The 25,482-nt window shown below is 50.1% G+C and overlaps 1 protein-coding gene across 3 annotated transcripts in view; it reads right to left on the reverse strand.

Annotated features, from left to right (window-relative positions):
* Window positions 1-25,482, reverse strand: part of DVL1 (dishevelled segment polarity protein 1) — a 74,806-nt gene that overhangs the window by 32,771 nt on the left and 16,553 nt on the right. For all 3 annotated transcript variants that reach the window (XM_027443268.3, XM_013092043.5, XM_027443269.3), the window contains exons 2-4: window positions 12,828-12,897; window positions 6,073-6,194; window positions 881-993 (exon numbers count right to left, since the gene is read on the reverse strand). In XM_027443268.3, coding sequence (XP_027299069.1) covers window positions 881-993; window positions 6,073-6,194; window positions 12,828-12,897 — 305 coding nt within the window. The remainder of the gene's footprint in view (window positions 1-880; window positions 994-6,072; window positions 6,195-12,827; window positions 12,898-25,482) is intronic.

The following is a 25,482-nucleotide window of genomic DNA, read 5'->3' on the forward strand; positions in this document are numbered from 1 at the left end:
CCCGGAGTCACTTACAGGCTGGAAGGGTTAAAGGAGCAGAAAGACACCTGCTTCTAGCACACAGCACACAGGCGACTTCTGCTTTTCTAACTGGAGGCAAATACTTCAGTGGGTGGAGCTGTGAATAAAGGCTGTGATGGCATCTCTTGGGCCCAAGTATTCCATATTCTGGACCGTTTTAGACTCACTGGGTGGCATCTATTAATTCTTAATTAAGCCTGGAAATTCTTGTCTGGCAACAAATGAACAAACAAGCTTACTTTGATGTACAGACTAGAGGCAAGAGATGAAGTTCTGCAGTTTATGTGTGTGCTTTGGCTGCACATATGTTTAAAAAACGGATCTCCAGCCAATGTGCTGTAGTTATACAAGCAAAAACACTACTGCTGATCCAAGCCTCGAGAAATCGACAGAAATTATTTCTGAGGATTTGGGCTCAGATCTTGCAATTCTAAAATACTACGACTAAGACCCTCCAGCTCCCAACACATCGTACAGGTGCTGTGTTCTCCCTTTAAGTGAGCAAACCTGGATAAGGCTGTCAAGCCATGGCAGTATGCAGCTCAGCACCAGCTACGTTGTTTTTCTTCTCCAGGCTAATTGCCTTCTAACACTACAGAAAGCTCTGAATTATATTGTCAAAAAGAACCTCCCTGCCACTTTACTGCAGGTTACCCAGACCTCTTAGAAAATGCTGAACTTCAAAGTGTCTCGAAGCAATTACCAAATTCTTCCATTATAATAATAATAATGGTCCCTGAAAGTATGCAGGAATGTATACACACTTCTCTTCTGCGGTACCCATGCAGAAGTAGTTGTTGATCTGAAAGCTTAACACACAAAAAGTAATGGAAAAAGGGGAAAATGCTATAGGACTCACCATCCTCGTGCCCTTCTCTGTTCCTCCGTCGATGTCTGTCTCGCCGGTGGCTAATAACTGACTCTGTTCCTGTTTCATTGTCCAGTCCATCCCGGCTGCTGGCAGCATTTGGGCTGTTAGAAAACACATAGGAAGAAAACAGTGGAGTCATCTCTTTATTTCTTGTTTCTTTTTGATTTTTGTTTTTTGAAGAAACAGTTGCATTTCAGAGCATATTGGTTTAGAAGCCAGAACACTGTTCTGAGGATCAGCTGCAGCCTGCCACAGGCCTGTTGCGTGGCATTTCCACAGGAAAAAAAGCCTGCTGGTGGGCTAAGAAAAGGGATCATTTTAGCAGGCTTTGAGATGACAAGGACAAAACAGCTTTAGCTGCTGGTACTCTTGCAGGACACGGGAACTCAGCAGCCCCATCATGACAATTTTAGCATCACACACCTGCAGCATACCTGCCTAACAAGGACAAACCCACAACGCTGTTTTTTGGAAGAAGAACACTTGCCAATGCTAAAACTCAGCCTCCAAACCCCCCCAGGTTCCTACGCCTCTCTCAAATCCTCCCATGGGCTTTTCAAAGATCACAATCCAAGAAACACGTGGGAATATGCATGAACTCCTCCAGCAGAGGCCATGCTCTACCAGGGGCTTATTATTTTTTTTAAGCCGATCCCTGTGTTTCAGCACACTTCCTGAAGTGCTTGTTCACCTCAGCCAGGCTTGTTTCCCTGACCATAACCTGAGCTGCCCCTGCGGCTTGCTGTCAGCCAAAGGGCAGAAGCCTTACCTTACTGCAGCCACGTTTAATATTGAGCGCTGACCTTGAAGGCTCAAGTGTTGCAAGTCACGGCAAAGCTCGAAATAATTAAGTGCGTGTCTGTGAAACACTCAAAGAGACCCTGATCCTTTCCTCGTGTTCTCAGCTGTCTGAAAGCTCCACAGCTCTGCCAGTGGTGCAGAAAGCTTAACCTAACAAGTCCCTGTGAAGGGCCATTGGGATCTGACGTAGGCTAATGCCCTGCTGTGAAAGATTTCTCTTCAAAAGTTGCTGTGGATGCTCATCCTCTCTCTCCTGCAAGCAGCACCCACCGAAAAGCAGTTCCTGATCACATCTGCCCCTCACGTCTGTTATTTACACCCGACAGGCCCTCCTTGTGCACACCCGCTGCCCAGGATCTAACCAACAGGCCCCATGGTTTTTTTTTGGAAGAGTTTAAAAAAACAAACAGCCTTCCTAGCATACACCCCAAGAACTTGCAGCTTCTTTTCCCCCCGTCAGGTGGAGTGAGAACCCAGCCCTTCTGAACTCGGTTTCGAGAAACTGAGAAAGCAGGAACGTTGGCACCAAACCCAGAAGAGACTCCTGGAGCGTGTGAGCCCAAGCCAAGTGGGTACGGTGAGTCTCCAGGGCCTGACAGTGGCACCAGACAGAGGTTCCTGGTTCAGGTCCTGGCTCGCTGCCGGCTGCGATGTGTCAACCGAGTGACAGTCGAGATGAAAGATTAAGGGATTTGGGCAGCACGCTAATTCATTAAGAGCTTCTGTACTTCATTTTTGCTCTTAAGCATGAAACTAGAAGAGGTTAGGCAAGAGGCTTTCTTTCCCCCAAATTATTTGCTTGTATCTACAAATTGCAGCCTCATTGCTCAGGCACAGGAATGGTGTAAAGCACATGGGGAACTCACATGAACCTTGGCGGCTTTCTTCACTGATGAAACCAGAGCACAGTACCTCTGAGACCTCGTACAAGGATGTTCTCACCGAGAACCTGGCTGCTAGCACATCTTTCTGCTGCTATCCCTGCCCTCTTCCCTTTCAGCTCCACCAGAACATCACCATGCTGACCAACAGTCTTTTATTTAAGGCTAATCCTGGGCCTTTCCTTACTGCACACCCTGACAGCTGGGCAGGCACTGAGAGATCATCCAAGCCAAGTGAACATCAGCTGAAACAGAGCGAGCACATGTGCACAGCGTTGCATCGAAGAGGATTGTTGAAAAGCCTTCTGCAGCTGCACACCCACACGCTTTCCTTGTCTGAATGAGGTGTGCTGACATGCCCACCACAGCAGTTAGGAAATAGAGGCTGTTAGTCAAGAAGACGTTTGACTGCACGCTTTAAGCCCTGATGAGGCTACTGACATGTGAGCAGGTATGGAAGCGTTGTCACAAGTACCTCTGCATGTCTCCTGCCAGTAAAACTGAAAGGGAAAGGGGCTGACTGTTTCCTAAGGCCGTGTTGCACACAAAGAAGGGTGCTGGGAGCTGTGCTAGCCGGCCAGCAAGGCTCCCAGCCATCTCAGCAGCACCATCTCGTGACTACTGCTGTTACTATCCAGCCCTAAACCATTCCCCAGGCTAAACCCGCTTCCAGAAGGTGGTGTACAGCCTGACAAAGGGCCCAGAAAGAGCCTTGGTTTGTTTCTCTCTCATTGCCGAGTGAATTCAGTTCAATTCAATTTCCAAAACGCATGCCCCAGTGCTGTGGGCCGGGGGCATTAAGGCAGCTCTGAGGTCACTGCTCAGCTCAGTCCTGCACCTCCAGCACTAACCCGGGAGCTGCCTCACCCATTCAGACCAACGCAGATTTGGCAACCACCGAGCAGAAGTGGCGGAGCACGAAATACAGGCTGAGCTTCAGAACCCTCACTGGGGAGGGAAAAAGTAAATTTTCTTTGCATTGAAGCAATGCTGGAGCGAAGCATCAGTGCTGTCAGACAGCTTAGCTGAGATTACCTCTTCGCATCTGGTAATTATCTCGTTCCCTGCGATGGCTGTGCCTGCCTGCCTGTCTGCTCCATCCATTTCTTGTAGGCTTTGTAGACCAGGAACATTTTTGTTTGTACAGTTACACAACGCCTAGCTTGATCGGGGCTTCTTATATAAATAAAGCCTCAGTCATCAGTGAAGAAGGAAGACAGGAGACGACAGATCTGCTGGGTTTAATTGCATTTAAAATCCCCTCAGGGATTTAGGAGCTAGGAAGGTGAGTCTCTCTCAGAAAGGAACGTGATAGGTGAACAAACAGCGATACTCAGGTTTGGGCTGTGCAAGTTACAGGGTTGCACTCATCATCTCTTACCAGGAAACGCTTTCCAAGCACACCGCATGCAGAAATGGCTCTAAAGACACAGAATTGCAGAATCGCCACACCACAAGCCCAAAATCCAGCGTGTAGAAGAATGCTGAAGAATTGTGAGTAAGGAGTGAACTAGAGTTATGATGCAAGCTCTGGAAACCACGCTTTGCAATGAAAAACTTGAGCAGCTCAATTTAATTTATCCAAGAGAAACAAATCATTTCAAAATACGGTGAATTCATTATTACTTAGCATCTTTATATCTAGAATAGCTGTCTTCTTAGATGAAATGCTAATAGCTGAACAGAATGAAGTTGCTTCGTGCCATATAACTGAGTGAGACTCTCTGCCCTGTGCTATGGAAATAAGGTTAGGGCATCATTAGCCTCATTTCTGGACTGAAAAAAAAAATCCCAAGAACAGAAAACATTACAAAATGTTCAGAGATTCAAGTGGGAAGAGAAGAATCAAAAACAGTGTTGAGGGAGAACAAGTTTCTGACCAGAAGGCTGACCCATCAGCCGGATTCTGTCCTGCATTTTAAAACAAGAAAAGATGGAGGGGTGGAGGAGAGAGGAAGAAGGAAGGCGGTTCATCTGAGAATGAGAATGTGAGCCAGTTAACACGACCTCCTGTGCTGCTACTCCTGACTCAGCACGACCTGTGTAAGTTACTTCACCTCTCTGAGGCCTCCCACGTCTGCTGTGTAACGTGTGAGTGCAGCAGGTGCACCACACCTCAGCTTAAACTTCTCTGCTCTGAAACACACAATTATTAGCAGTGGGGTTCTGCAAGCACGCTCCTGTGCCTGACTTACAATATAATTATTTTTTTTACAAAAGATCTTGCAGTTATTACCTTTAGGTACAGGTCAGGAAGACAAAGAACTACTTATGCTTGCAAGCCATGTGACTACGCTCACTGAAGCCTTCCCTGGCCAACACAAAGCAATTCCTGGACGCACGAGGGCAGTAAAACCCTTGCAAAAAGCCCGGTGTCAGGCAGGGTTTGTATTTCTTTCTTGTCAAGATTTCTCGTCCCCCATAGAAACCATTTATCTGCAAAAGACTCGCCGAGAACACTCAGGGCTCTTCCAGGCACGAGCTATCTCGGAAAGCAGTGGAAAAATGTGACAAGGGGCACATCAAGGCTGGGTTTCCTTCTCAAAACATGCAAACCACTGCCTCGCTAGCACCGGGGCTGTGCTCCCTGAATCAGCCCATCCTTCTGGCTGTTTGTTCATGTCAGCGATTCAGAGCGAAACACAAGGTGCCAGCCAAGATTGGAAAATGCAGCAGATGTTAATCCCTACATCCTAGGGCTGCCTGACACTCTGATCCCCGCAGCAAAAAGGGCTCAAAAGAGAGCGTCAGCACTCACAGATGTGACGAGCACGAGAAACTCTGCCAAGCTGAAGCCCAGAGAGGCCCCAAAAGCTCAGTTTAGCTCAGCAAACGCCACTTTTTATGCCGCAGGAAAGACGGGGCAGATTTATTTACTATACATAGAGTAAGAGGGCTTCTGGACATTAACGCCAAATTTACAACAGATGCACGAAAGCCTCAGAGAATACCACCATCTGGTTATCCGTGGAGAAAAAAAAAAAAAGCAGAGCTTTCTGGCAGCTAGCACAGGAGACAGGAAGGTTGGTTTCAGCTCTGATGTGGGCGCTCCAGCGCTGTACCAGCCCTTGCAGAAGCTTGAATATCCATCACTTCTACTCACTGTGCATCAGCTCACGTTATTTTCTGTTGCTTGATGCCCAGTTCGAAGTTTCTCTCCGCATTCACCACATTTTGAAATGATGGTAAGTGGTGAAATTCAGAACTTGGACTGCTTGAAGTCTAGCAGTGTATAGGCTTGGTGTGTGTGAGGTTTAAGAACACAGAAGACACGTAGGATACACATTTCTTTCTAACAATGACAGATTCCTTTTCTTCCCCCCTCCCTTTTAACTCCTCAGCAAGTTCTTTCTATTTTTCTAACAGTCCCAATAAATCGTAGTGTTAGGAAACCTGTACAAGGTCAGCTTGCAGAGGGAAGGAGGAATGGGAGGAAGAGACAACCAGGAACTGCAGGTTTTGGTTTAAATAAGAAAAAAAAAGTCAACTTGCTCTTACTGGAAGGACGGAGGCCGGGAGTCTCCGATGCCACCTGTTCTCTCGATGGGAGGCGGGAGGTCTGCGTGGCTCTCGGTGCACTGCGAGCCTGTGTCAGAGTGGGAGCTTTCAGCCAGGACCAGCTGTCAGGAGAAAAAAAAGAGAATTACCCACATTTGTACAAGTTTCTCCGCTCCGACAGGTGTCGGCCACTGCTTTGCTGTGCACTCTGTGATTATCTAAGAGAGGAGAGGAAGTGCTTAGTGCCTACTTGCACAGATTCCTGCCAGTCTTTCACAAAATCGGGTTGCGTTCAGCCTCAGCACGAGAACTCCATCAGCCAGGACACGCAGGGAACACCCCAGCAGTTTCCTCCCCTCGGAACAAGCGAGCACTCGGGGCAGGGAGTGCACGTGTGTGTGTCGCTTGTCATTACAGCACACTCGGAGATTCCGAAGTTTGCAAATCGTCAGCATTCCTTGCAAAATGCACACACGTTGCAATGCTGTGCTTTCAGCCTGCTTTTGTCCTGACAACAAATAAAAACCCAAACCCAAAACTTGACAGCACAACGCCCCAGTACTGCAACTTCCTCCACAAGGACCCTCAAATGGAGAAAAATTCAAAATTTGGTCTGGACCAAGCACCGTATCTCAGAGCTGCCCCCACCCCTTTGAGGAATCTGCACTAAAAACAAAATCCGCCAGTCTCAAGAGCCACAGATGGACATGGCACACGAGAGGTTTTCTAGGCTCAGTCTCACTTCCAGTAAACGCAGGACAGCAAGGCCATCTCCATGCCTGTTGTGACATCTTTAATTAGCAGATAAATAGACGAGAGAAAGAAGAACTTGTCTGGCTCCCTATCCCCACCCTCCTCGTTTGTAGCTCATAATAATACCCTGATTGACAGTGGCTCTTACATTTTAGTAAGACCTGTCTCTATCCACTTCATTTATTATTTTTCTGTGTTTTGTTTTTTTTTTTTAAAAAAGAAAAAAAGGACAGAGATGCTTTGTGTTGAAGGATCCTTTTACACGCCTGGGTGAACGTGGCTTTCTGCATCAATTTTGTCAAAACCCTACTAACGCTGGAAAAAAATCCTAGACTTTGCTGTCCATATTTCAGTAAATTTCTGATAGGAAAACAGCATCTGTGCCTCAGTTTCCTCTAGAAAGGCAGGACACTATCAGTGTTGCAAAATGTAGATCAGACGAATTAACCTGCATAAATGCAATCTGAACCCTGGGGCAGAAGGACCAAACACTGCAGAAAGCATCACCGCAGAAAACCCACCAAGGTGTGCCAGTCGTAGATTCCTTTGAATTGCTCTCTGCAAACAAAATGTGGTAATTCTGTTCCACTTCTAACTCAGCTTCACCTCCTAGAAGCGTTGCTCGTTTGTTGTTATTACAACCCTAACGAGCTGTCCTCTCCTACCCAAACTGTGAGGGCAGATGCCCAACACGAGGGTTTGGCCCGAAGTGAAAACAGAACTCCACCACCTGGAAGGCTCAGTACTTGAAATTTTGGGATGAAAATGAGTGTTGCATTAAGCCGGGCACCCTGTGCAAAAGAAAGACTGCCGAGGACTGTCCAGGCCTCAAACAGGAGGGCAAGGAGGCAGTGAGGACGGGGAAGCAGCGCTGGTGGTACCTCTGCAGCGGGACAGATGGAGGCCGAAGGAAGCAACTTGCTCACCTTGCTCAGGAGGAGTCCTAAAAGCAAATGCAGACTTTGCACATCCTCATCTAGCTCCTTCTGTCAATATATGTTGAATGTTTTGGTAAGAATGAGGGGAAAACCCTGCAAAGCAGAAGGGAAGCTAAAAGCGATTCATTTGCTCATTCTCAGCCCGCACCCCTCGCTGTCCACGGCCACCAGAACCAGCCCTGAACTCGTGGCCTGGAGGTGGAAAGGTTCCCATCCAATTCCCGTCCCCTGAGCCACCTCATCCCTTTGCCGAGTCGCTCTAAACAATATGATTATAAGGCCTTTAATTAAGTAAATGCTCAAGGATCAATGCAGATCGTTACCTTTGACTATGAGGCAGCAAGGTCTGGGCTTCCCTCCCTTTTTAGCCATGAAGAGCTAGCCCTGTGCAAGGGATTCCCGTTGTGATCAGTTCATTTATCAAAGATTGATTATAGACAGATGCTAGCTGTTAAAGGAGGGGATGGAGGAGGAGAGGGGAGGCTACAGGAGGGGACCGGTGTGTTATTCCTACGAGCACATGCCATAAACGTGGAATCTCTGGGCAAGTGCTTTCAGGAACAAAATCAAACCAGGGGATAAAAAGAAGCAAAGAAACAAAGCGTAGGCAAGATCTAAACTGCATCCATCCCTGCAGGCCAGGCTGGGCTGCAATTCCCAAGGACACACCACCACAAAGGGAAGAGATGCATCCTTTGGCTGCGCTCTGGGAACACCCCACCTCAGACCAGAATCCGCTGACTGCGATCCAGCCGCATCCTCTGGGGTGAGAACTTGCCCCCAAGGAATGAAAGCAAACAAACAAACAAAGAAAAAGCAAAACAAACAGGAGCCTAACGGTGAGATGGGTTCCCCGCCGTGATCCTGCTCCTGATAACGGGATCTGGGAGGTCCTGCAGGAGGACCTGACTTCAGAGACGTAAGCGGGAGATCTGGAAGCAATTAAGTTGTTAAAGCCAAACACGGGCTGGCCAGATCTAGGGCAGGTGACAGCCGGAGCACTCACCCTTCATCAGAGCTCCCGGTCCTGACTCACCGAGCTGTGCTCAACAGCACTGGGCTAAAAATGCAGAGCTGGATGGCTGCAGAGCAGACTAATAAAGACACTGCAACAAGCATTAAGAACGGTTTTGTTGTGCTAGGAAAGAAAACGTGCAGTAGGAGACAGGACGTGCAGCCCAATTATTCAGCTTGCACTACCCAGCTGATTTTCCCCAAACACTCCAGCGACCAGGAAGGCAGCGCAGCACCAAACCCAGCAGGAACTGGACTCAGCTGGAGCCCTCGTAGCGAGGCAGCAGCCCTGCCCCTTTCCAGGCTGCAAAATGCCTTGGATTTGATGAATCTGCAGGAGGGGAGGGATTTGAGGGGGTGCAGCTTCCTTCCCTGAACTCACCTCGCTGCAAGGGCCCTGGCTGCATGCATGGGATTCTCACTGCGTTTCCCCAAGAAAAGCGGCGTTATCCCCAGCTCCCTGGGCAGAAGCCAGCCCTGGTAACTGTACTTCCCCCACCAAGCTTCCCCTGAAGCTCTGAGCAGCAGTAGCATTTTATTGCACTCCTTTTCCTACGCCGTGCAGCTCGGGAGCATGCCTGCGGGCTGTGCACCAGCTGCACCCCAAAGGACCAAAACTGCTTCAGAGGGAAATGCGGACGTCTTCTGTGCGGCTCACGTGGAGGGAGTTAACAAGGAAATGTGGAACTCATTGCGGCGGCCGATTCAGTTCATTCCATCGTCCCAAGTGCTGGCTGCTTTTTCAGCCGAGGTGCCACCGTCACACCGGCTGCTAAATCTTGCCCAGGAAGCAGCGAAGGCTGTAGCTAATAACTCCTGGATGAAGGACTGGGACACAGAACTAATGATTCTCTGTATTTTGGAGAATCTTAATGGTCCACCACTGAAAAGGCAAACTATAAACCTAGTAAGCAGCAGCCCTCCACTCCAAATCAGTGATTCAAAAAACAGAACACCCCAAAATCAAAAGGACAATGTGTAAGAAAACCAAGGACAGAGGAGGGCTGGGGAGGAGGTCCTGATGTCTCCCTGGGAGCAGCGACTCCAACCCAGCGCTAATCTAAGTGTGCGTTGAGTTCCCAGGGCAGCCAAAGTCAGCAGCAGCTAAAGACTTGCAGATCCTCCCTTGAACATTTTCCCCTATGAAAATCAGGCCTGCCTATGACACCGAGATCAAAGTTGCGAGCTATGACAAATAGAAGGATTCAAATGTTATTAAAAAAGATGAAACTCAGATTTCCAAACGTCAGTCATCTTGTAAACTTCAAAGCAGTCACTGCATCAGTGCCGAGAGGAGCCGGGGGGGAGGAGAGAGCTGAGCTGCAGCGGGTGCGCCTCATGTTCCAATTTTAAATATGTTGTCTGGAAGTGAAATACATACACACATCGCAGCGATCTGCAGCGAGGATGACAATTAGCACAGATGGCTTGGAGAAAGAATCCAAGCTGGCTGCTACCAGCTTGGATCCTTGCACGACGGCTGCACGTTTTCTAGCAAGGAAGATGACGAAGGCTCAGGTCCCTGGGGTTGGAAACCGAAGAAGGAAGCCCAAAATATGTTTTTTTTTCCAAGAGGTAAAAACCAACTTTGCTTGTCCTGCAATATATGGATGCAATTAACTGTTAAGTTCCACTGCATAGGATATGAAAGGGATCCAAACTGCCAACAATTAACTTCCAGCAAGATTTACAGAAAAGTCCCCCAATAATTAGCAGCAAATAGAGGCAGATAAGCACCACGATTTTATGGGTTTTAGCGTGGAAGAAGTAATTCGTGATTGGTAATGCAGGTCAGACACAGATGTTAGCTGATCGTTGAGCAGAGGGAACATCATCTTGTCAACATCATCTGCAAAAGGTGCTCCAAACGAGCTCTGGGAAGGGAGCTGCAACCTGAATCCCTGCTACTGGGGCGCGCATTTAAATTTAGAAACAAGCTGATGGATGGAAAAGGAGGGAAGAGAAGTCTTTTGAAGCAGTTTATCCATCCCTACTACCTGCACACAAGGAGGAGGATTTTAAGATTAAGTCATCAGACTCTGCGAGAGCTGCTGTCAGCTGCAGAAGACTTCCTACATGACCTTGCAGGGAAAGAAATGAAAAAAAAACACAGAAAAGCTGCGTGTCTCGGTTCCTACCTATAGGGTGGAAATAGCAAACAGGCAAGAAATACAAGGAAAATTGAAGGCTGAGGTCTCCAGAGCAGCAGCTGCGTCTCCTACCACGCACATGCACATGGCACAAGGAGAAAGAAACACAGACAGCGATCCCAGATGCGGACTCCAAGCAAACCTGCAGCATAAAAACCAGACAGCAGCAGCCCGAATTTCATACAAGAATGGGGGGAAAGATACAAAACAAGGGGCAAGCCCTAGGAGCAAGGATTATGTGTTTGTTTTTTTTTTACGTTTGGCAAGCAGCCAGTAACCTAGCCTGCAACAGGAACCACAATCAGAAAATTGAATTGAATTTCAGAAATTGTAACGTTCCTCTGAACCTAAGACAGTAACAACCGCAGAATTAGAACATAACATTTGGTGCTTACATATATTTTCCCTGTGTTCTGATCCTACTGTTCTTTATTCCCTCCTGCTTTTCAGGTGGAAAACAGAGAAAAAGGCAGATATTTTCATACTTCGAGTTATTTAAGAATCTGGGAAAAGAATTCATCTCTCAACGTGAGATCAAATGCCCTCGGGCTGTAGCTCACGTAGGGTTTCTGGTTGGAAGGGGAGGAGGAAGGAGGAAGAAGTGAAACAATCGGGATGTAAAAGAGGATGAAATAATCCACATCCTTATTCATGTGGAATAGTTTGGGGTTAGGGTTTGTTTTTCCTCAAACTCCAGAAGCGCTGTCCCTTGTCGGAACAACCCGAGGCCTGTTTTGCTGCAGAGAAGAGCCACCACCATGGGGTAGAGGAGCTCAGGCTGAATCATCAGGGTGCTGAATCACCAGGGCAAAAGAGCCAGCCTTGAACCAGCCTGCGCCGAGGAAAACAAACAGAGCTGGGCCTCCGAGTGTGCTGGGGGAAAGAGAGACCCAGCTCAGGCACGCAGAAGGCACCAGCCTGCTGTTTGTATTTAGTGCTTCCAGGTGAAAGCGTGGGAGAAAGGGGAAGAAGCAGCAGGGGAATGACACCGAGGAGTCATACAGCCCAAGTGTTGCACGCTGAGGAGGAGATGAGGGCTTCTCAGGATCAATTTGCTCCCCCGATACAAGCCACTGCTTCATTTCCATCCTTTTGCTTTTAAATCAGGTGCTGCTCTCACACTATAGCGACATAAATGATATCTTCATGGCCTTTTTCTATCTGGAGCTACCGGGATGCTCCCTTCAGCTTGTTATTCCACACAAAACCCGTTCCCACACAGCCCCAACACCTCGCTACAGCACCCAGCGGTCCTCCCCGGGACTCCACCAGGACCACCAGGTCTCCAGACAAGAGCTGTTTTTTTATTTAAACACTGCTCTTATTCCTTAATACCAATGACTTTATTCCAGAGAATGCAGATTCCTTCCAACACCTGATTTACTGCTCCATGGGGCACGGCACATGGGGATCTCCCCTTCCTCATGAGGGCGAGCAGACAGAACCCCTGTGCTCATTTACATGACAATCGGTTTGAAACACTCACTGATTTTTCAACCGAGGCACTTGGCTGGGTGGCGATACGTGGTCAGATCTACGAGCACACCGGTTATCAGTCAGCTGTGCTGCTGAGTCAAACCGTTGGAGCACAGAAGCAAAAAAATAAAGGTACACAGGTCCTACAAAAAAAAGGTAGCTGTTCCTCTGAATGCATTTCTCAGCAACAACTGCCTTTCAAGAGGGTACAGGCTGAAGGGAGAACGGTCTCCCAGTTTTTAGGATCTCAGCTGAATATAAAATCTAAGTGCTGAACACTCAGTACACATCGGGGCATGCAGGAGGGCTCAAGTGAAGCTCGTGCATTAGAAAATAAGATGCCTCTGACCATCGGGATCCACGTCCCAGCTGCCCTGCTGCTGTGTCAGACACCACACACACACACAGACACAAAGCAACGTACCCAGGACACCACTCTTCCATTGAAGCAAGGCAGCCTTGCATTGTCGTCTGAGATCTCCTCCTTCACCACCCTGAAAAAAAAAGACAGAAGGAAAGTCAAGAGGTTGAAACGGTATCAGATCAGCAAGGTTTCTTAGATGGGCCCAGGAAAAACACGAATTTTTATTAAACATTGGTGCCAGCAAGTCTTTGACAGCTAAGGGACTATTAGAGCAAAGGAAGCAAGCAAAAATAAAGGGTGGAAGAGTAGCTTTCCAATAACCATCCCAAATCGGAAGGCACAGAAGTCACTTCCATCATTTTTTCCACCTTTTAAAGCTCTGAAGGTGATTAAAACAGCACTGTGCTAAGCAGCCCCTCTGTCAGAGCTGAGAGCCTCCAGCCCTGAGGGGCTCCAGAGCCAAACCACAGCCCTGAGGGACTGAAGGTGTTGTGGTCAAGCTGAAGCCTCATCTCCCAGCCAGCAGAGCAGCCTCTCAGCCACCAACGTCTCAGCCACCGTCATGAACTCGAGCTCTCTTCCCACCTTTGTGGCCCAGGTTAGGCCTGATGAAACCTTAATCCAGAACTCACCCCCTTATAATTAAGGACAACAAAGCAGTGATTTGCCTGGCCAGCAGCAGGTTTTTGGTAAGGGTTTCGGCTCTGCAGCCCCTTCCTGTGGTCACTGTCCCAGAACCAGCGTTTGTGCCACAGCCTGAGCTTGGGCACGGCTGGGGCTGACCCACCAGATACAGGTGACTACCAAGGGAACGGGGACGTTCCCATCTCATTTGGCTTAATTCTGAGCCTCCACACCAGCAGCTGAAGCTCCATGGGATGCTCCTGCTCCCCAAACCAGCGCAGGAACCAGCATGGCCCGCATTTAACAGCCTCGCCTCCAGTCCCTCAGCCAGGCCTATTTATAGCCCTGACGAGATATTCTGAATTCTTCCAGCAATTCACTGCTCGCTCATCCTCTCAGGAAGCAATCAGGTTTCCAGCCTGCGAGATCTCTATCTTGCTGGAGGCCACGGGAGCCCACAGCTCTCCTACACCCGGCTGCAGGGGCTCCAAAGCCCGTCCAGGACACAGAGACCCTCTGGAAGCAGCCAGATGAAAAGAGCAGGTTCAAACCCTGGGTGCTATGGGCAGTGCTGAGCTGCTGCCTTCGCAGCAAGCCCCCCAGAGCCAGCTTCTGCCTCGGAAACAATCACAAACGTCAGCTCTCAGCAGGGCTCCTCAAGCTGTGGTTTTTCCGACTGCTGCTTCGGGCTGGAGAGGTCCCACTTCGAGCTGCAGAGATTAAGATTAAGAAAACCCTGCGTTTGCATCAGCTTCCTTAACAAACTTCCCTCGATTATCCAAGGCCATGAGCCCTCAGAAAGTGTTTTGTGTGTTTAGAGAAAAAGCAGACGCCGCCGGAGGCTTCTGCAGAGCCCATCAGAAGGGGAGATTTTAAGAGTTTCGGAAACCAGCCTGCTGCTTTCAACGCGTGTTTCATGATTGCGTTTCAACTCCGGACTCCTGAACGCGGCTAATTTGGAAATTCTGACACCAGGACTCGGTACAACAGCTGGGCTGCTTCGCTGTCACAGCCCAGCCGTTTCGTTTCCCATTTGCTTCACAGCTGAGAACCCGAGAGGGGAGCTCGGGGCCAGCTGCACGGGGTGACTCACGGAGCCACGGCCGGGTCGCTGCCATGTGTTGCTGCCGACCCACGAGGCCAGGAATGGTCCATGGTGCTGGTTACAACATTTCGGGAGCTGGCAAGGAGACAGAGATGAGTTGTGGGGCAGTCAGCTCCTGTTTGGCTTCTCCAGGGCGCAGACATCACCCTTTATAATATTGGCACAGAGTCACCGTTGCGCTGGGCTCCGTTCTCATCCCTCCTCTCACCCAGCCCAATATCACTTCTGCCTCAAAAGCTACCAGGGGGGCTTCTGGAGGAGCTTTTGGAGCAGAAAAGCCGAAGCAACATGCTCACGTGGAGCCAAACAGCAGCCTGGTAGCAGATACAAACCTCTGTCCTCGAGTCCCTGCCCGGGGACATCTGGGTTTTGATGTCTCTAAGCTTGAGAAAAGCCAACCTGAAGCCCAGGCGAGCTCAGTGAAAAGCTGTGGTTCCATAACCACATTTTCCTTTATTTATGTTTTTGTCTTTCTTGTTGCTGTGTAAGAAAACCGCAGCAGCCACAAAGCAGCCGACTGCGCATGGAAGGGTGTCGTGTTAGGAGAAAGGGAAAAAAAAAAGCAACAAATAGGAAGGAGGAGAGAGGAGAGCAAACGGACGGCTTCCTTTCAGCTTACTTCTGGCAAATTAGGGACAAACAACCCCATTTTCACTTTTTTTCCAAGTAGGAAAGAATGTTCTCCTCTCTCTCCACGTGTATTTGCAGTGTTCAGGGCTAGCAGGTCAGCAGCAGGCTTCACCCTGGTCCTAGGATTGGGAAAAAATCATTTAACCCCTACCTCATCTCTCCTGCCTTCACCTTTTGGTAACAGGGAACAGCTCACAAAGGGCAGTACTATTTATCACTCATTTATACCTAGACTCTAAAGAGGCAATTAAGAGTAACTCCACTGAAACCAGCAGATATCCCGGGCTTTAAAAACCTCTGGGAACGCACCGAAGCTCTCAGACCTGTAATTCTGGAGCTGCAAGCTCGGCGTGCAGGCAGAGGACTCCAGCACTGCACATCTCCAGCCCCAACGCCCTGCCTTGAGCTCAGCCGTTCCCTTCTGTCTTTCAGAGTCCTGGGGAGAGAATGGGAATCAGAGAATGAAGTTGCTGCGATAATTTTACCTTGACAGCTGCAGATTTTGAACGACAGCATCTCCTTTTGCTAAGGAGATCAGGAGATGCCACTTGCTGCGCCCCAGGAACCTCACACAGAAGTTTTGCATCAAGTTCAACAACCAGCAAAAGTCCCGGACTGAGAGCTTGTGGGGTTCTCTCCAAGGGAAAGGCCTGGGGAGTTTTTTAAGTCTGACCGATGCTGTGGCAGTCAGGATACCCCTGCAACATTGCAGTGGTTCAGGTGGCATCCTGAAGGAACGGAGGGGAACGACTCCAGATCTGTTGCAACCTGAACTCCTAAAGATAGCCCCGGGCTATGAGGCAAGAGAACGACAGGCTGTAATTCCCAGCTTGCTCTGGGGAGCAAGGAGCAGTGCCAAGAACATCAAATGTGGCAGCAGCCACGCATTTCAGATACCACTGTCCTATAAATCATGGGTCCTAAAGGGGCAGCCCCTTCCAACGATCAATATCGCGACTCCTGAGGTGTGGGAGACCTGCTCTAGGGAACCTGCTTTGGCAGGGGGTTGGACACAATGATCCCTGGAGGTCCCTTCCAAGCCCTTCAATTCTGTGATTCTGGGATTCCTGAGCCCCCGGGCACCTGCTGTGCACCACCAGCGAGCTCCCTGCTGTCAAATCCCCCACGGACACAGGCTGCACTCGAGGAGAAAGAGCTAAAAAGGGTGGGGATGTGCGGGGAAGGGGAGGAGGGAGCAGTTCTCAGCAGCTCACATCCTCTGCTTTATTTGCCTTAGAGGAGATTTAAGCACTAATTACTAAATGAAACAATCCCGGCTGGTAGCAGCCCCTCCTTCCTCTCGCTTCCTGGAATTGTGTCTGGATCCTCCGAGGCTGCTCCCACCCTCCCCTGCACAAATCGGTGCCTGAGCCTTTACCAGCCCCACTCTGGATCCCCTGCTGATCCCCCCACCTGGCCCTGGGACAGGTTTACACCCCTGTCACCCTCCCAGGACCCTTGCCAAGCTCTTTGCTGCCTCAGAATAAACGCCGACTCCACCGTAGGCACACAAACCAAACCCCACAAACCTCTGATGAGTCTCTGCTTCGCAAGCATTCAGACACCTGGGTATTAAACACTGGGGTTTAGCACTGCACACGCTGGCATTTTGCTTGCATCGACAGGAGACAAGCTCCAGCATTTTCTAGGTGACTTTGGCTCCCTGCTTTTTCTCCAAACGAGGACTGGAAGCGAGCAGCTTCGTTCACTTCTTTTCATGGCTCGCTGGGAGATCCTCCGGGAGCAGGTGAGGCAATTAAGGCATTTGTTCTGGGTGTACGCTCAATGACTCCAGCCACCGCAAAGGAGGGTTAGGGGATGATTCAGACATTAGTTTTGATTCCTAGCATCGCAGAATCTTGTAGGCTGGAAGAGAAATCCAGAGGTCACCTCGTCCCACCTCCTGCCCCAAGCAGGTCCAGTTGCCCAGGGCCACGTCTAGTCTGTTTCTGAGGATCTCCAAGCATCTTGGTCCCACTTATCCAGCAGCATTTTTCCAAAGGAGCTGTCTGAGTTAGTAAAACCGTAAGTAACCAGAAGTCCACATCTGCAATGAGTTAATACCGAGGGAAGCTGTAACACTAAGGGAAGCTACTTGTAGGATTCTGCTCACGGCTTTGGCTCACCTGGATCCTAAGCTCACTCAAGAGCAACTCTTCCTTTGGAAGCTCCCGGCTTCTAACGTGGTTTGATTGTTAAGAAAACGTAAGTCAAATAAATAAAAGGCCTACAGCTCCTTCAAGGACAGTGCAAAGTGCAGAGTGCACACAGCAAGCCCAGCAGCAGACAGCTGACCTGCACGCTTTGTCTGGTGCTGGAAAAAAAAGCCCCAAAAATCCCTCTCCCCCTTCTGATCACGTGAAACTGCGACTACTCAACTGGAATCCGAGGCTGCGGCTCTAAAAATAGATTAAAATTTGGGTTTGAGCCCTTAATGCAGAATTAAAACTTTAGCTGAGGCCACCGGCAGCGCCACGGCGCGGGATCAGCACTCTCCTTTTTGGGTTGTCACTCCCCAAACAGCGCCGCCAGCTCCTTGCCTCCTGCACGTGCACAGCTCCCACAGAAGCTGTCCAAAATGAAGGTGGACACGTTACTCATGTTATAGCACCAATGATGCAGCCAGCCGTGGAACAAAATCCTCTTCCAAACACCGCAGCACTCGCTGTCCCTCCCTGCTGGAGGCCAAGCTTCTGTCCTTCTGTCGTGCACAAAACTCCTGCTTATCGGTTCCAGGGAAACCGGATTGCTGAGCCATCAGCTCTCGGGAGAGCTGCAGGATTCTGGCAAGCCTTTGGTGCTTGGGTCCTGCACCAAATACTGACCTGAGCTCAAGGTGTCTCCGTGGCAGAGGAGGATGAGGGGTAAGGCTTAAAAGCCTTGCGAGGCTCTGGGCCGCAGCTACGTGGTGCAGGTGTATTCAGGGCAAAATCCAGCGGCTGTAGAAAGAAACTTGGCTTTTTGCTGTACCGTTGGGCACTGCTCCAGCTCAGAATCCAGGGGCATGATTAAAAATGAATTTCTCATCACTCTGCCTTCAGCCATTAGCAAAGAGCATGACTGGGAGAGGATGCAACCATATAACGGGTAAGGAAACGTACCGAGGCCAGGCCAGCAGAGCATCCCCTAAAATTCAGGGATCTGTGACTGCCTCTGGAAGCTGTGGAAGTACCAAACGCCCGGGAAGATGTCAGGCTTTGCTTCCAGCTTGGGGAAACTGCTCAGCTTCCGATTTTCACAGCTTAGCACCAGAATTGAAATCAAGGTCAGGGAACAGGGCCTGGAACCGCAGCTTGCAGAGCATCATTTATTCATCAGCTTGCATCCTCACACAGATGCTTTGGAAAGCCTCCGCTGAATGGAGTAAGGACTACCAGATGATCTAGGAGAGAGCTGGCTTGAATCTGCCCTTCAGCCGACACATTTCCAGCACAAAGCTGCTCTTTTTGGGCCTGAAGGGCAGCTAGATTTGTGCAGGCACACCAGGGGACCCTGAGGAGGCCACCTGGCCTCCTGCGTTCCCTCCAACCACAACCAAATTCAGGTCCTTCACGTTTACAGGTTCCTTGACGACTATTTAAGACAAACCATCGAGTGGTGGGAAGCCTCCGGGGTTGGTTAGAGAAGTCCAGAGTCCTGCCCGAAGCCAGGTCCCTGCACATCACCCAGAAAAAAGCAGCCAGAGAGCGAGAGGGAGGGAGGGACGTGGACAGGAGTCGTGCTGCAGCACGTGGTGAAGGTGTTCAGGGTGTTCAAGTCCCACTAAAATGCAAGCACTTCTCCTATTAGAGGCTATTATCTATAGAAATTAATCCGGTTTGATTTCAGCACTTGATTGCACAGTGCCATCCTCCGCCCAATCGTTAGCTAAGCCAGCAGACACAAGTTACACGGAGGGCCTTGCACCTCCAGAAAAGAAAACAAAAACCTGGGGGTGCAGAAAGCCACTCGCACAGAAACATGCCCCGAACCATCAGCATAGCGTGGCAAAAATTCCTCTAAGCTGCTTACAGCTCCCACATCTCCCCACAGGAGCAGGTCATTCTTCAGAGTCTTTTTCATCAAAGTTCTGGGCCGCAGTTAATCCACATTTCAAGAAGTTTTCCGTACAGCCTCCCTCAGAAATGTAACACTGCCTTCAGCCTTAAAAACCTCTCCTTCTTTAAGCAATCCCCCGCAGCACTGCAGGAACAGAGAGCAACACGCTGCAAACACATGCAAATCGCAGCGCACCTCTCACAAGGCAGAGGGACGAAGCCAGCCGCTTTAATTTCACCGTGCAAAGGCAAAAATCAAATGAAATGAAGCGGGTGGCTGTGTTCTGCGGGCCATGCCAGGATGAGAGCCACGGGAGGGACAATGACACCTTGCACGGGTTCTGTTTGGGGCCACGTTTTTGAGCAGCCTTATTCATCGTAAAACATCCCTTTATGTATGGCAAAAAGCCAACACATTTGTTAGCTGCTGAGCACGTTACCTGTGTATAGATATATTTGAAGATAATAAAGAAAAATGTGAGGAGTCACCGTGACCTGCCTTCCACTCCTCACTCCGTACCAGAAGGGCTGATCACCAGCCACCACCTCCACCGAGGTTCTCCTGCATCCCCAGGCTGCAGCAGGGCTCGAATTGTGTGTTTTGGGGGGAGAGTTTTCAATTTATCCCGTGTCACAACTTGAAAAGCTTCCAAGAGCTGTAACCAGCGGTGCCACAAGCAGGCAGCGCTGTCCAGCAGCGGTCCCTGCCCCTCACCTCCCACCCTCCTTGCACCACAGAAGCCCGGGGGCTGGGGAACCAATTCTTCTTCTCGAGATCCTGAGCATCCCTGTGCTCAGCAGTGCCACTTGCTCCAAACCCTTTGCAGAGGGAGAACCAAGCAAAATGTGCACAATAAGCAAAGCAGCTGAGCCACCCCGACAGCCTTCTGGCTTCTCCGTGATTTCCCTTTTCCCTCTCGCCCTTTACATTATTTGATAAATGATTTTCATGACTCCATTACCACCTCACTGCCGTCAATGAATCTATTCCTGCAGCCATCCCAAACACCAGGCACACCTCATCGGCTCTGCCATAAAGACAAGGAAATCATGATAGGAAGGGACAGGTCAGCAGAATTACGATCTGACCCCAGATTTCCAAGTGCCAGCCCAATGCCTCAGCTACCAATAAAAGAACATTAAAAATCCCCTACCAAATTAAATAGTTCTTGACACCACGCTAGGAAAAACCCCGTTAAAGACACGAGCCGCTTGTGGAGTGCCCATCCGAAACAGCTGGCTTGGATTTTGCTTTCCCCAGGGTGCAATTAGCTTCCAAACTGCAGAGCGGAGAGCTCCCAAAATAGCGCAGCATCCCGGGGAATTTGGATGCAAGGTCGCGACCTGCCTTCAGCCTGCAGGGGCTCGGATTTTCAGCAGGCTGCATCCCTGCCGTGGCGTGGAGCTCCTTGGGAAGCGTTGGGAGCTCCAGGGACATCCCAGATGTTTGGGATTTTATTCTCAGACCTCAAGCCTGAAGTGCAGACCCCTCGGCCTGGCAGCACGCACCAGCTCTAGCGCAGGGCTGCTCCCACCCCATGGCTTGTCAAAGGGCAATAAGCAGCCCGTGGAGGTGTAAGCCCTTCCCCAGGACCCCAGAAGCCCACCAAGCACCAGCCCCGTTATTTCTATTCCAAATATTGATCACCAACAAAACCCGAGCTCCTGAGAGCCCTCCACAATGGCCAGATGCCCCTGCACGAGCAGTCCATGTTCAAAGGGGCCTTCCCACCCCGGTGTACTTGTAACCTTACAAATCTATTGCCTGTCCTAAAGAGAAAAGAATCTCTACATAAATGCACAGAAAGACAGTGCTTTGGTCTCAGCACCACCCCATGGGTGTTACTTGGCAACGTGTCCTCCTGCCTTCGGAGTGGGAACAACTTCCAGCCCTTCAGAAGAAGAAAAAACCAAGTTAAGCACAGCCTCAGAAAGTAAAGCTTTCTTCCTGATCAGCGACAAGAGTCGGTGCCTACTGCTCGGAGTAACCACGGGACGTGCTGGCAGCTGCAGAGCTCCTGTTCCAGCTCTTCAATTCATTTTCACCCCAGGTGCCACCGAGTGGTGACAGAGAGGTGCCAGCTGCCACAGCACAAGGCAGGAAACCCACAACATCCAGGAGAGCAGCCGGGGTACGAATCAGCTCTTCCTCAGCTGTGACATGCTCCTTTTGTGCTCTGGTGGGAGCAGCTCATTACAATAAGAAAGCTGGGTTAAAAAAAAAAAACACAAAACCATCCACAAGCGCTCATCAATACGGCACGGAAATATTCCTCACAGGCAGCTTACGATAATTGCTCCCAAGGAAACGAATGCCAAGCTGCTTACACCAGGAACAACCCCGATGTCCACATGAGGCTCCGGCACTCCCAGGCTCCAGATATTCGGGACAGAAAGCAGCTGGGTACGGTCCCTCTGCGGAAAGCTCAAACGCTCGGCGCCGATAGCATCTCTCTCCCCCGGGGTTATTTGTCTAGACGTGTTTTAATTAAATGGCATAATTCGGGTCACTGATGTGGTGGAAAGCATTTTGTTTATTTTAATCAGGTCCCCAGGTCTGCGCTGCTGCAGCTTCCCGAGGTGTCACGGCCCTGGCAGCTCAGCGGCAGGCTTCGGGCAGCTCCACGGGCTCACGGTGTCTGTGGAGGAAGCATTTTGGAAACCCCAGCACCAGACCACGCCGCCCGTGTCCTCACCCGTGGGGAATAAGGAACAGGCTCCTGCGCTGCTGGACGGCTGGGGCCGAGCTCTGCCCCTCCAGCTTGCACCCCCAGCCTGGCTTCAGAGAACCCACAGGTTTGGGGAAGGACTGCAAAGAGACCTGCAGCTTGGCACAAAACCCAGCGCGTGCCCTCACGGGATGGCGACAGCTCCTCAAGGGTTTTCACCAGGATGAACCAAAACCTTTTTAACCCCCCAGCCACCTTCGGGAGGTGTTTCAGCACCGGATAAAAGGAGCTCGGATTTTACGCATCGCAGGGGGACACCTGAGCCTCCTCCACCCGCAGAAGGGAGGACCAGCAAACTGCAAGGCTTCCCCTCCGAGCCTGCCCAAGTACATTTGACTTCTAAATGAGCCCTCGGAGCCTTGAACGCAGAATCCAACAGAAGCTCTGTCTTAATTCACCGGTAAATAAAGCTCGAAGCATTAGCGTGGAAGAAAGGGGGGAAACACAGGGCCCTATTGTTTTTTTTTTATTGTTATTTATTTTTTAAGCAGCATTTGAAGCCCTCTGAAAGGGAAAGGAGACTCTCATTAGCCTGGCACCATACAGGATGAGATAAAGTCTTCTGCAGGGAAAACTCTCATCTGAAGCAGGAGATGAAAGGCTCGCTGCACCTCCTCCAGCAGAAGGCAGGAGGAGGCAGAGCAGGGCTGCCAACCACCACGGGGGCTTTGCAGGGCCAGGAAATCACCAGCAGCTCTCTGACGAGTCAATGAGCGTGGAATTTCACCAGGAACTAAGAAAAAGAACACATAAAAACGCACGAGATATCCATCCATAGGAAATTCACCTTCGCAGTCCGTAAGGAGAAGGCCCTCTTGCCTTTATGGTCTTCGTTTTAGAAGCATCACCGAGAAGACTGCCGGGGAAGCGCATTTGGCCACTCCGTTGGCTTCTGCCTTCAGTGGTTGATTTGTCCAGCCCGGAGGACAGGCACCCGTACAGCCCAACAGCCACAAAGCACGACCACGAGACTTCTTCCAAATCCTATCAGAGAGGCACAGGCTGCCTGCTACATGGGGGTTCAAACCAAGGAGAGGAGCCCAAATTCACAGCGCAAGCACCGAAAATCCCCCACGGCAGCTGAGCACGATCCCTAAATCGAAGCAGTTTTCCACAAAACGTTGACTTTTGTCTCAACGCCAACCAACTTGATCACCCCGGGACAGGTAAGCTGCGAGGCTTGGTTTTGTTGCTGCTTTTGGCACAAACTGAGCAAAATGCAGGTAGGGTCACCAGAAAGCCCCAGGACCTTGCTACAAGAACAAATGAATCAAACTCTGCCTCGTCACCCGATGCAAATTCTGCTCACCGCTAGCCTGAACTTTACCTGCAGTCCAACAAAGGATTCATCATTTTGAGACCCAAAACTTGTCCTGTGTTCCCACACGACAATCCTCGACCCAGGGGCTTTGCCAGGGCTGCCTGCACCTACTGGCAGCCCCCCCGGCCTTCCAGGTGCTTTGGGCACTGCAGTTTTCTGCTCCAGCTCCAGCTGCTGCAGCCCCTGCCCAGCCGGTGTCCTCCAACAGCACGCCACCGAAACCCTCTGCTTTATTTTGCAGGCAGATTTAATTAGCCCTGGAAGCCAGTCACCGCAGAGTCATTCACGTAATTTGTCAAAACTCATCGTTGCGCCTATAAATATCTTTAGGCTGGCAATTCTGTCTGAATACAATAAAAATTCAATTAATTGGGCAGAGCTTTACATAAGCCAGTATAGCTGGAACGTCTTAATACCCTTCCTCTCTGCACAGCGTGCTCCTTTTGCTCTCAGAGGGTACCAAAAGCCGTAGCCCACAGTCGCAGCACCTTCATGGCATCCTAAAAGCCACCGGGGGAAGAGGAGAAAGGAGCAACAAGAGCCACGAGCTTCTGATAACTGTACGAAGAAAGAAAAGATCTCATTTTGCTTAATTCGAGGCAACGCCTCTTATTGGAATGGGAGTGATGGACCCAGGGTGGTCACAAACAATTGAGCCCAGAAGCAGTTGCTGGAAGCAACCTTTAATTAGTTTGCCAGGCTGGGCTAGGTAATTACGCCATGAATTTGTTCTTGGAGCCAGTCTATTCCAGGCCGTGGCCCCAGACCTGGGCACTGTCCCTGTAATTTCCTATTACTTCTTTTATTTTAGTTAAAGACAAAAAGCAGGAGTTTGGCTTTAAAAGCAGAGGTGTTTCACCCTCATGGATTTCTCCCCTTTCCGACAATTTGATGTCTTGTGTGTGCGAGGGGAGGATGTTCTCCTGTTCAGTGCATCAGGATTTAGCCGATTATGAAAATCTTTCTACTCCAGCCAGCTGAATCTTTACCCACCGGGTGAAATCCCTGCAGTGTTTACTCCCTCTGACCGCTCCACTCCGTGCTCACACCTATCCCATCAGTGTCACCACGCTAATTACGGCAGTCTGAGAAAGCTCCCAGTAAATAGGGGCCAATTAACCACCAGGCGGAGGGAACAGGTTCTCCCTGGCACTTCCCTTTCCCCCTGGCTGCCAGCAGAGGGGCCGATGCCGAGCCGAAAGCGGAGATGGACCAACCCTGCTGCAAGACATGCGTGCTGCTGAGGCCTCTGCACAAAGCACGGGCTGCAGAACCTGCAACCAAGGGGTTCTTCGAAGGAAAGCTGGCATCGTACAGTAGGATATAAAAAAAAACTGACCTGGGAAAGCTCTGCAGCAGGTAAAATTTAAGCCTAGTACCCAGGAGATGAGATGTCCGTTCGCAGTCCTGCCAACAAGCTCCTGGTGAACTTGAGAAAATCCCTTCCATGTGCCAACCTCTGGTGATGCCCGTCCTTGCTCCTTTCTTTTTGCCCAGCTGCAGTGGAAGCTCTCCAGAGCAAGGACCAAGTTCTTGCTAGGAGCTGACATCATGCCCCATGAGACGTGCTGCCCACCTGGGGCAGGTCTTGCTGCCTTTTTTCAAGCACAAAGAGCCAAGTGCAATTCATGCAGCAACTCGCCGGACAAGGAAAAGCCAAACCAGCCAAAGGTGTTCCCAAAAAAGTTGTTCCCATCGAGGAGATGTCTCCTAATTCCCAGTCCCTACCCCGCAGCACCCAGGAGCCCCTCCTGCCTCAAGGAAAATCCCGGTTCCTCCTGCACCGCCTGCTTTGAGTCGCACAAACCGAAGTCAGCCTGGCACTAAAAATGCAAAGCTGCCCTGCAGCAAAGGATAATTCGCAGCAGCATTATCTTCAATTCGCTGGCTTACTGTTAATTTGGGCTGAATGGCGGGGGGGGGAGCGTTAGCAAAGACAAGAATAAGCAGATGACAAATTTGCTTATTAACCGCATTGAACAAGAGATGTATGAAAAAAAAAAACAACCAACGTATGGAGGGAGGGGGGATGAAGAGCGGGATGTGAAAGAAGCAGGCGCTGGAGCAGCATGGCTAATGTCAACCATGAAATGCAACCCCTGCTGGGACGGTTTGAAAGACAGAAGAGGCAGGCTTTTTAGCATTAACTGTTTGATTGCTCCGCTTTGGATGCATCTATCTGGTATCACACGAGGACCAGGACTTCCATTTACCCTGCAGATCATTCTCACAAGCTCCGGACTTGGACGAGCACTGAGGACAACAAATA

Source organism: Anas platyrhynchos, chromosome 22 (assembly GCF_047663525.1).
Source record: "Anas platyrhynchos isolate ZD024472 breed Pekin duck chromosome 22, IASCAAS_PekinDuck_T2T, whole genome shotgun sequence".
In the NCBI taxonomy this organism is placed as follows: domain Eukaryota; kingdom Metazoa; phylum Chordata; class Aves; order Anseriformes; family Anatidae; genus Anas; species Anas platyrhynchos.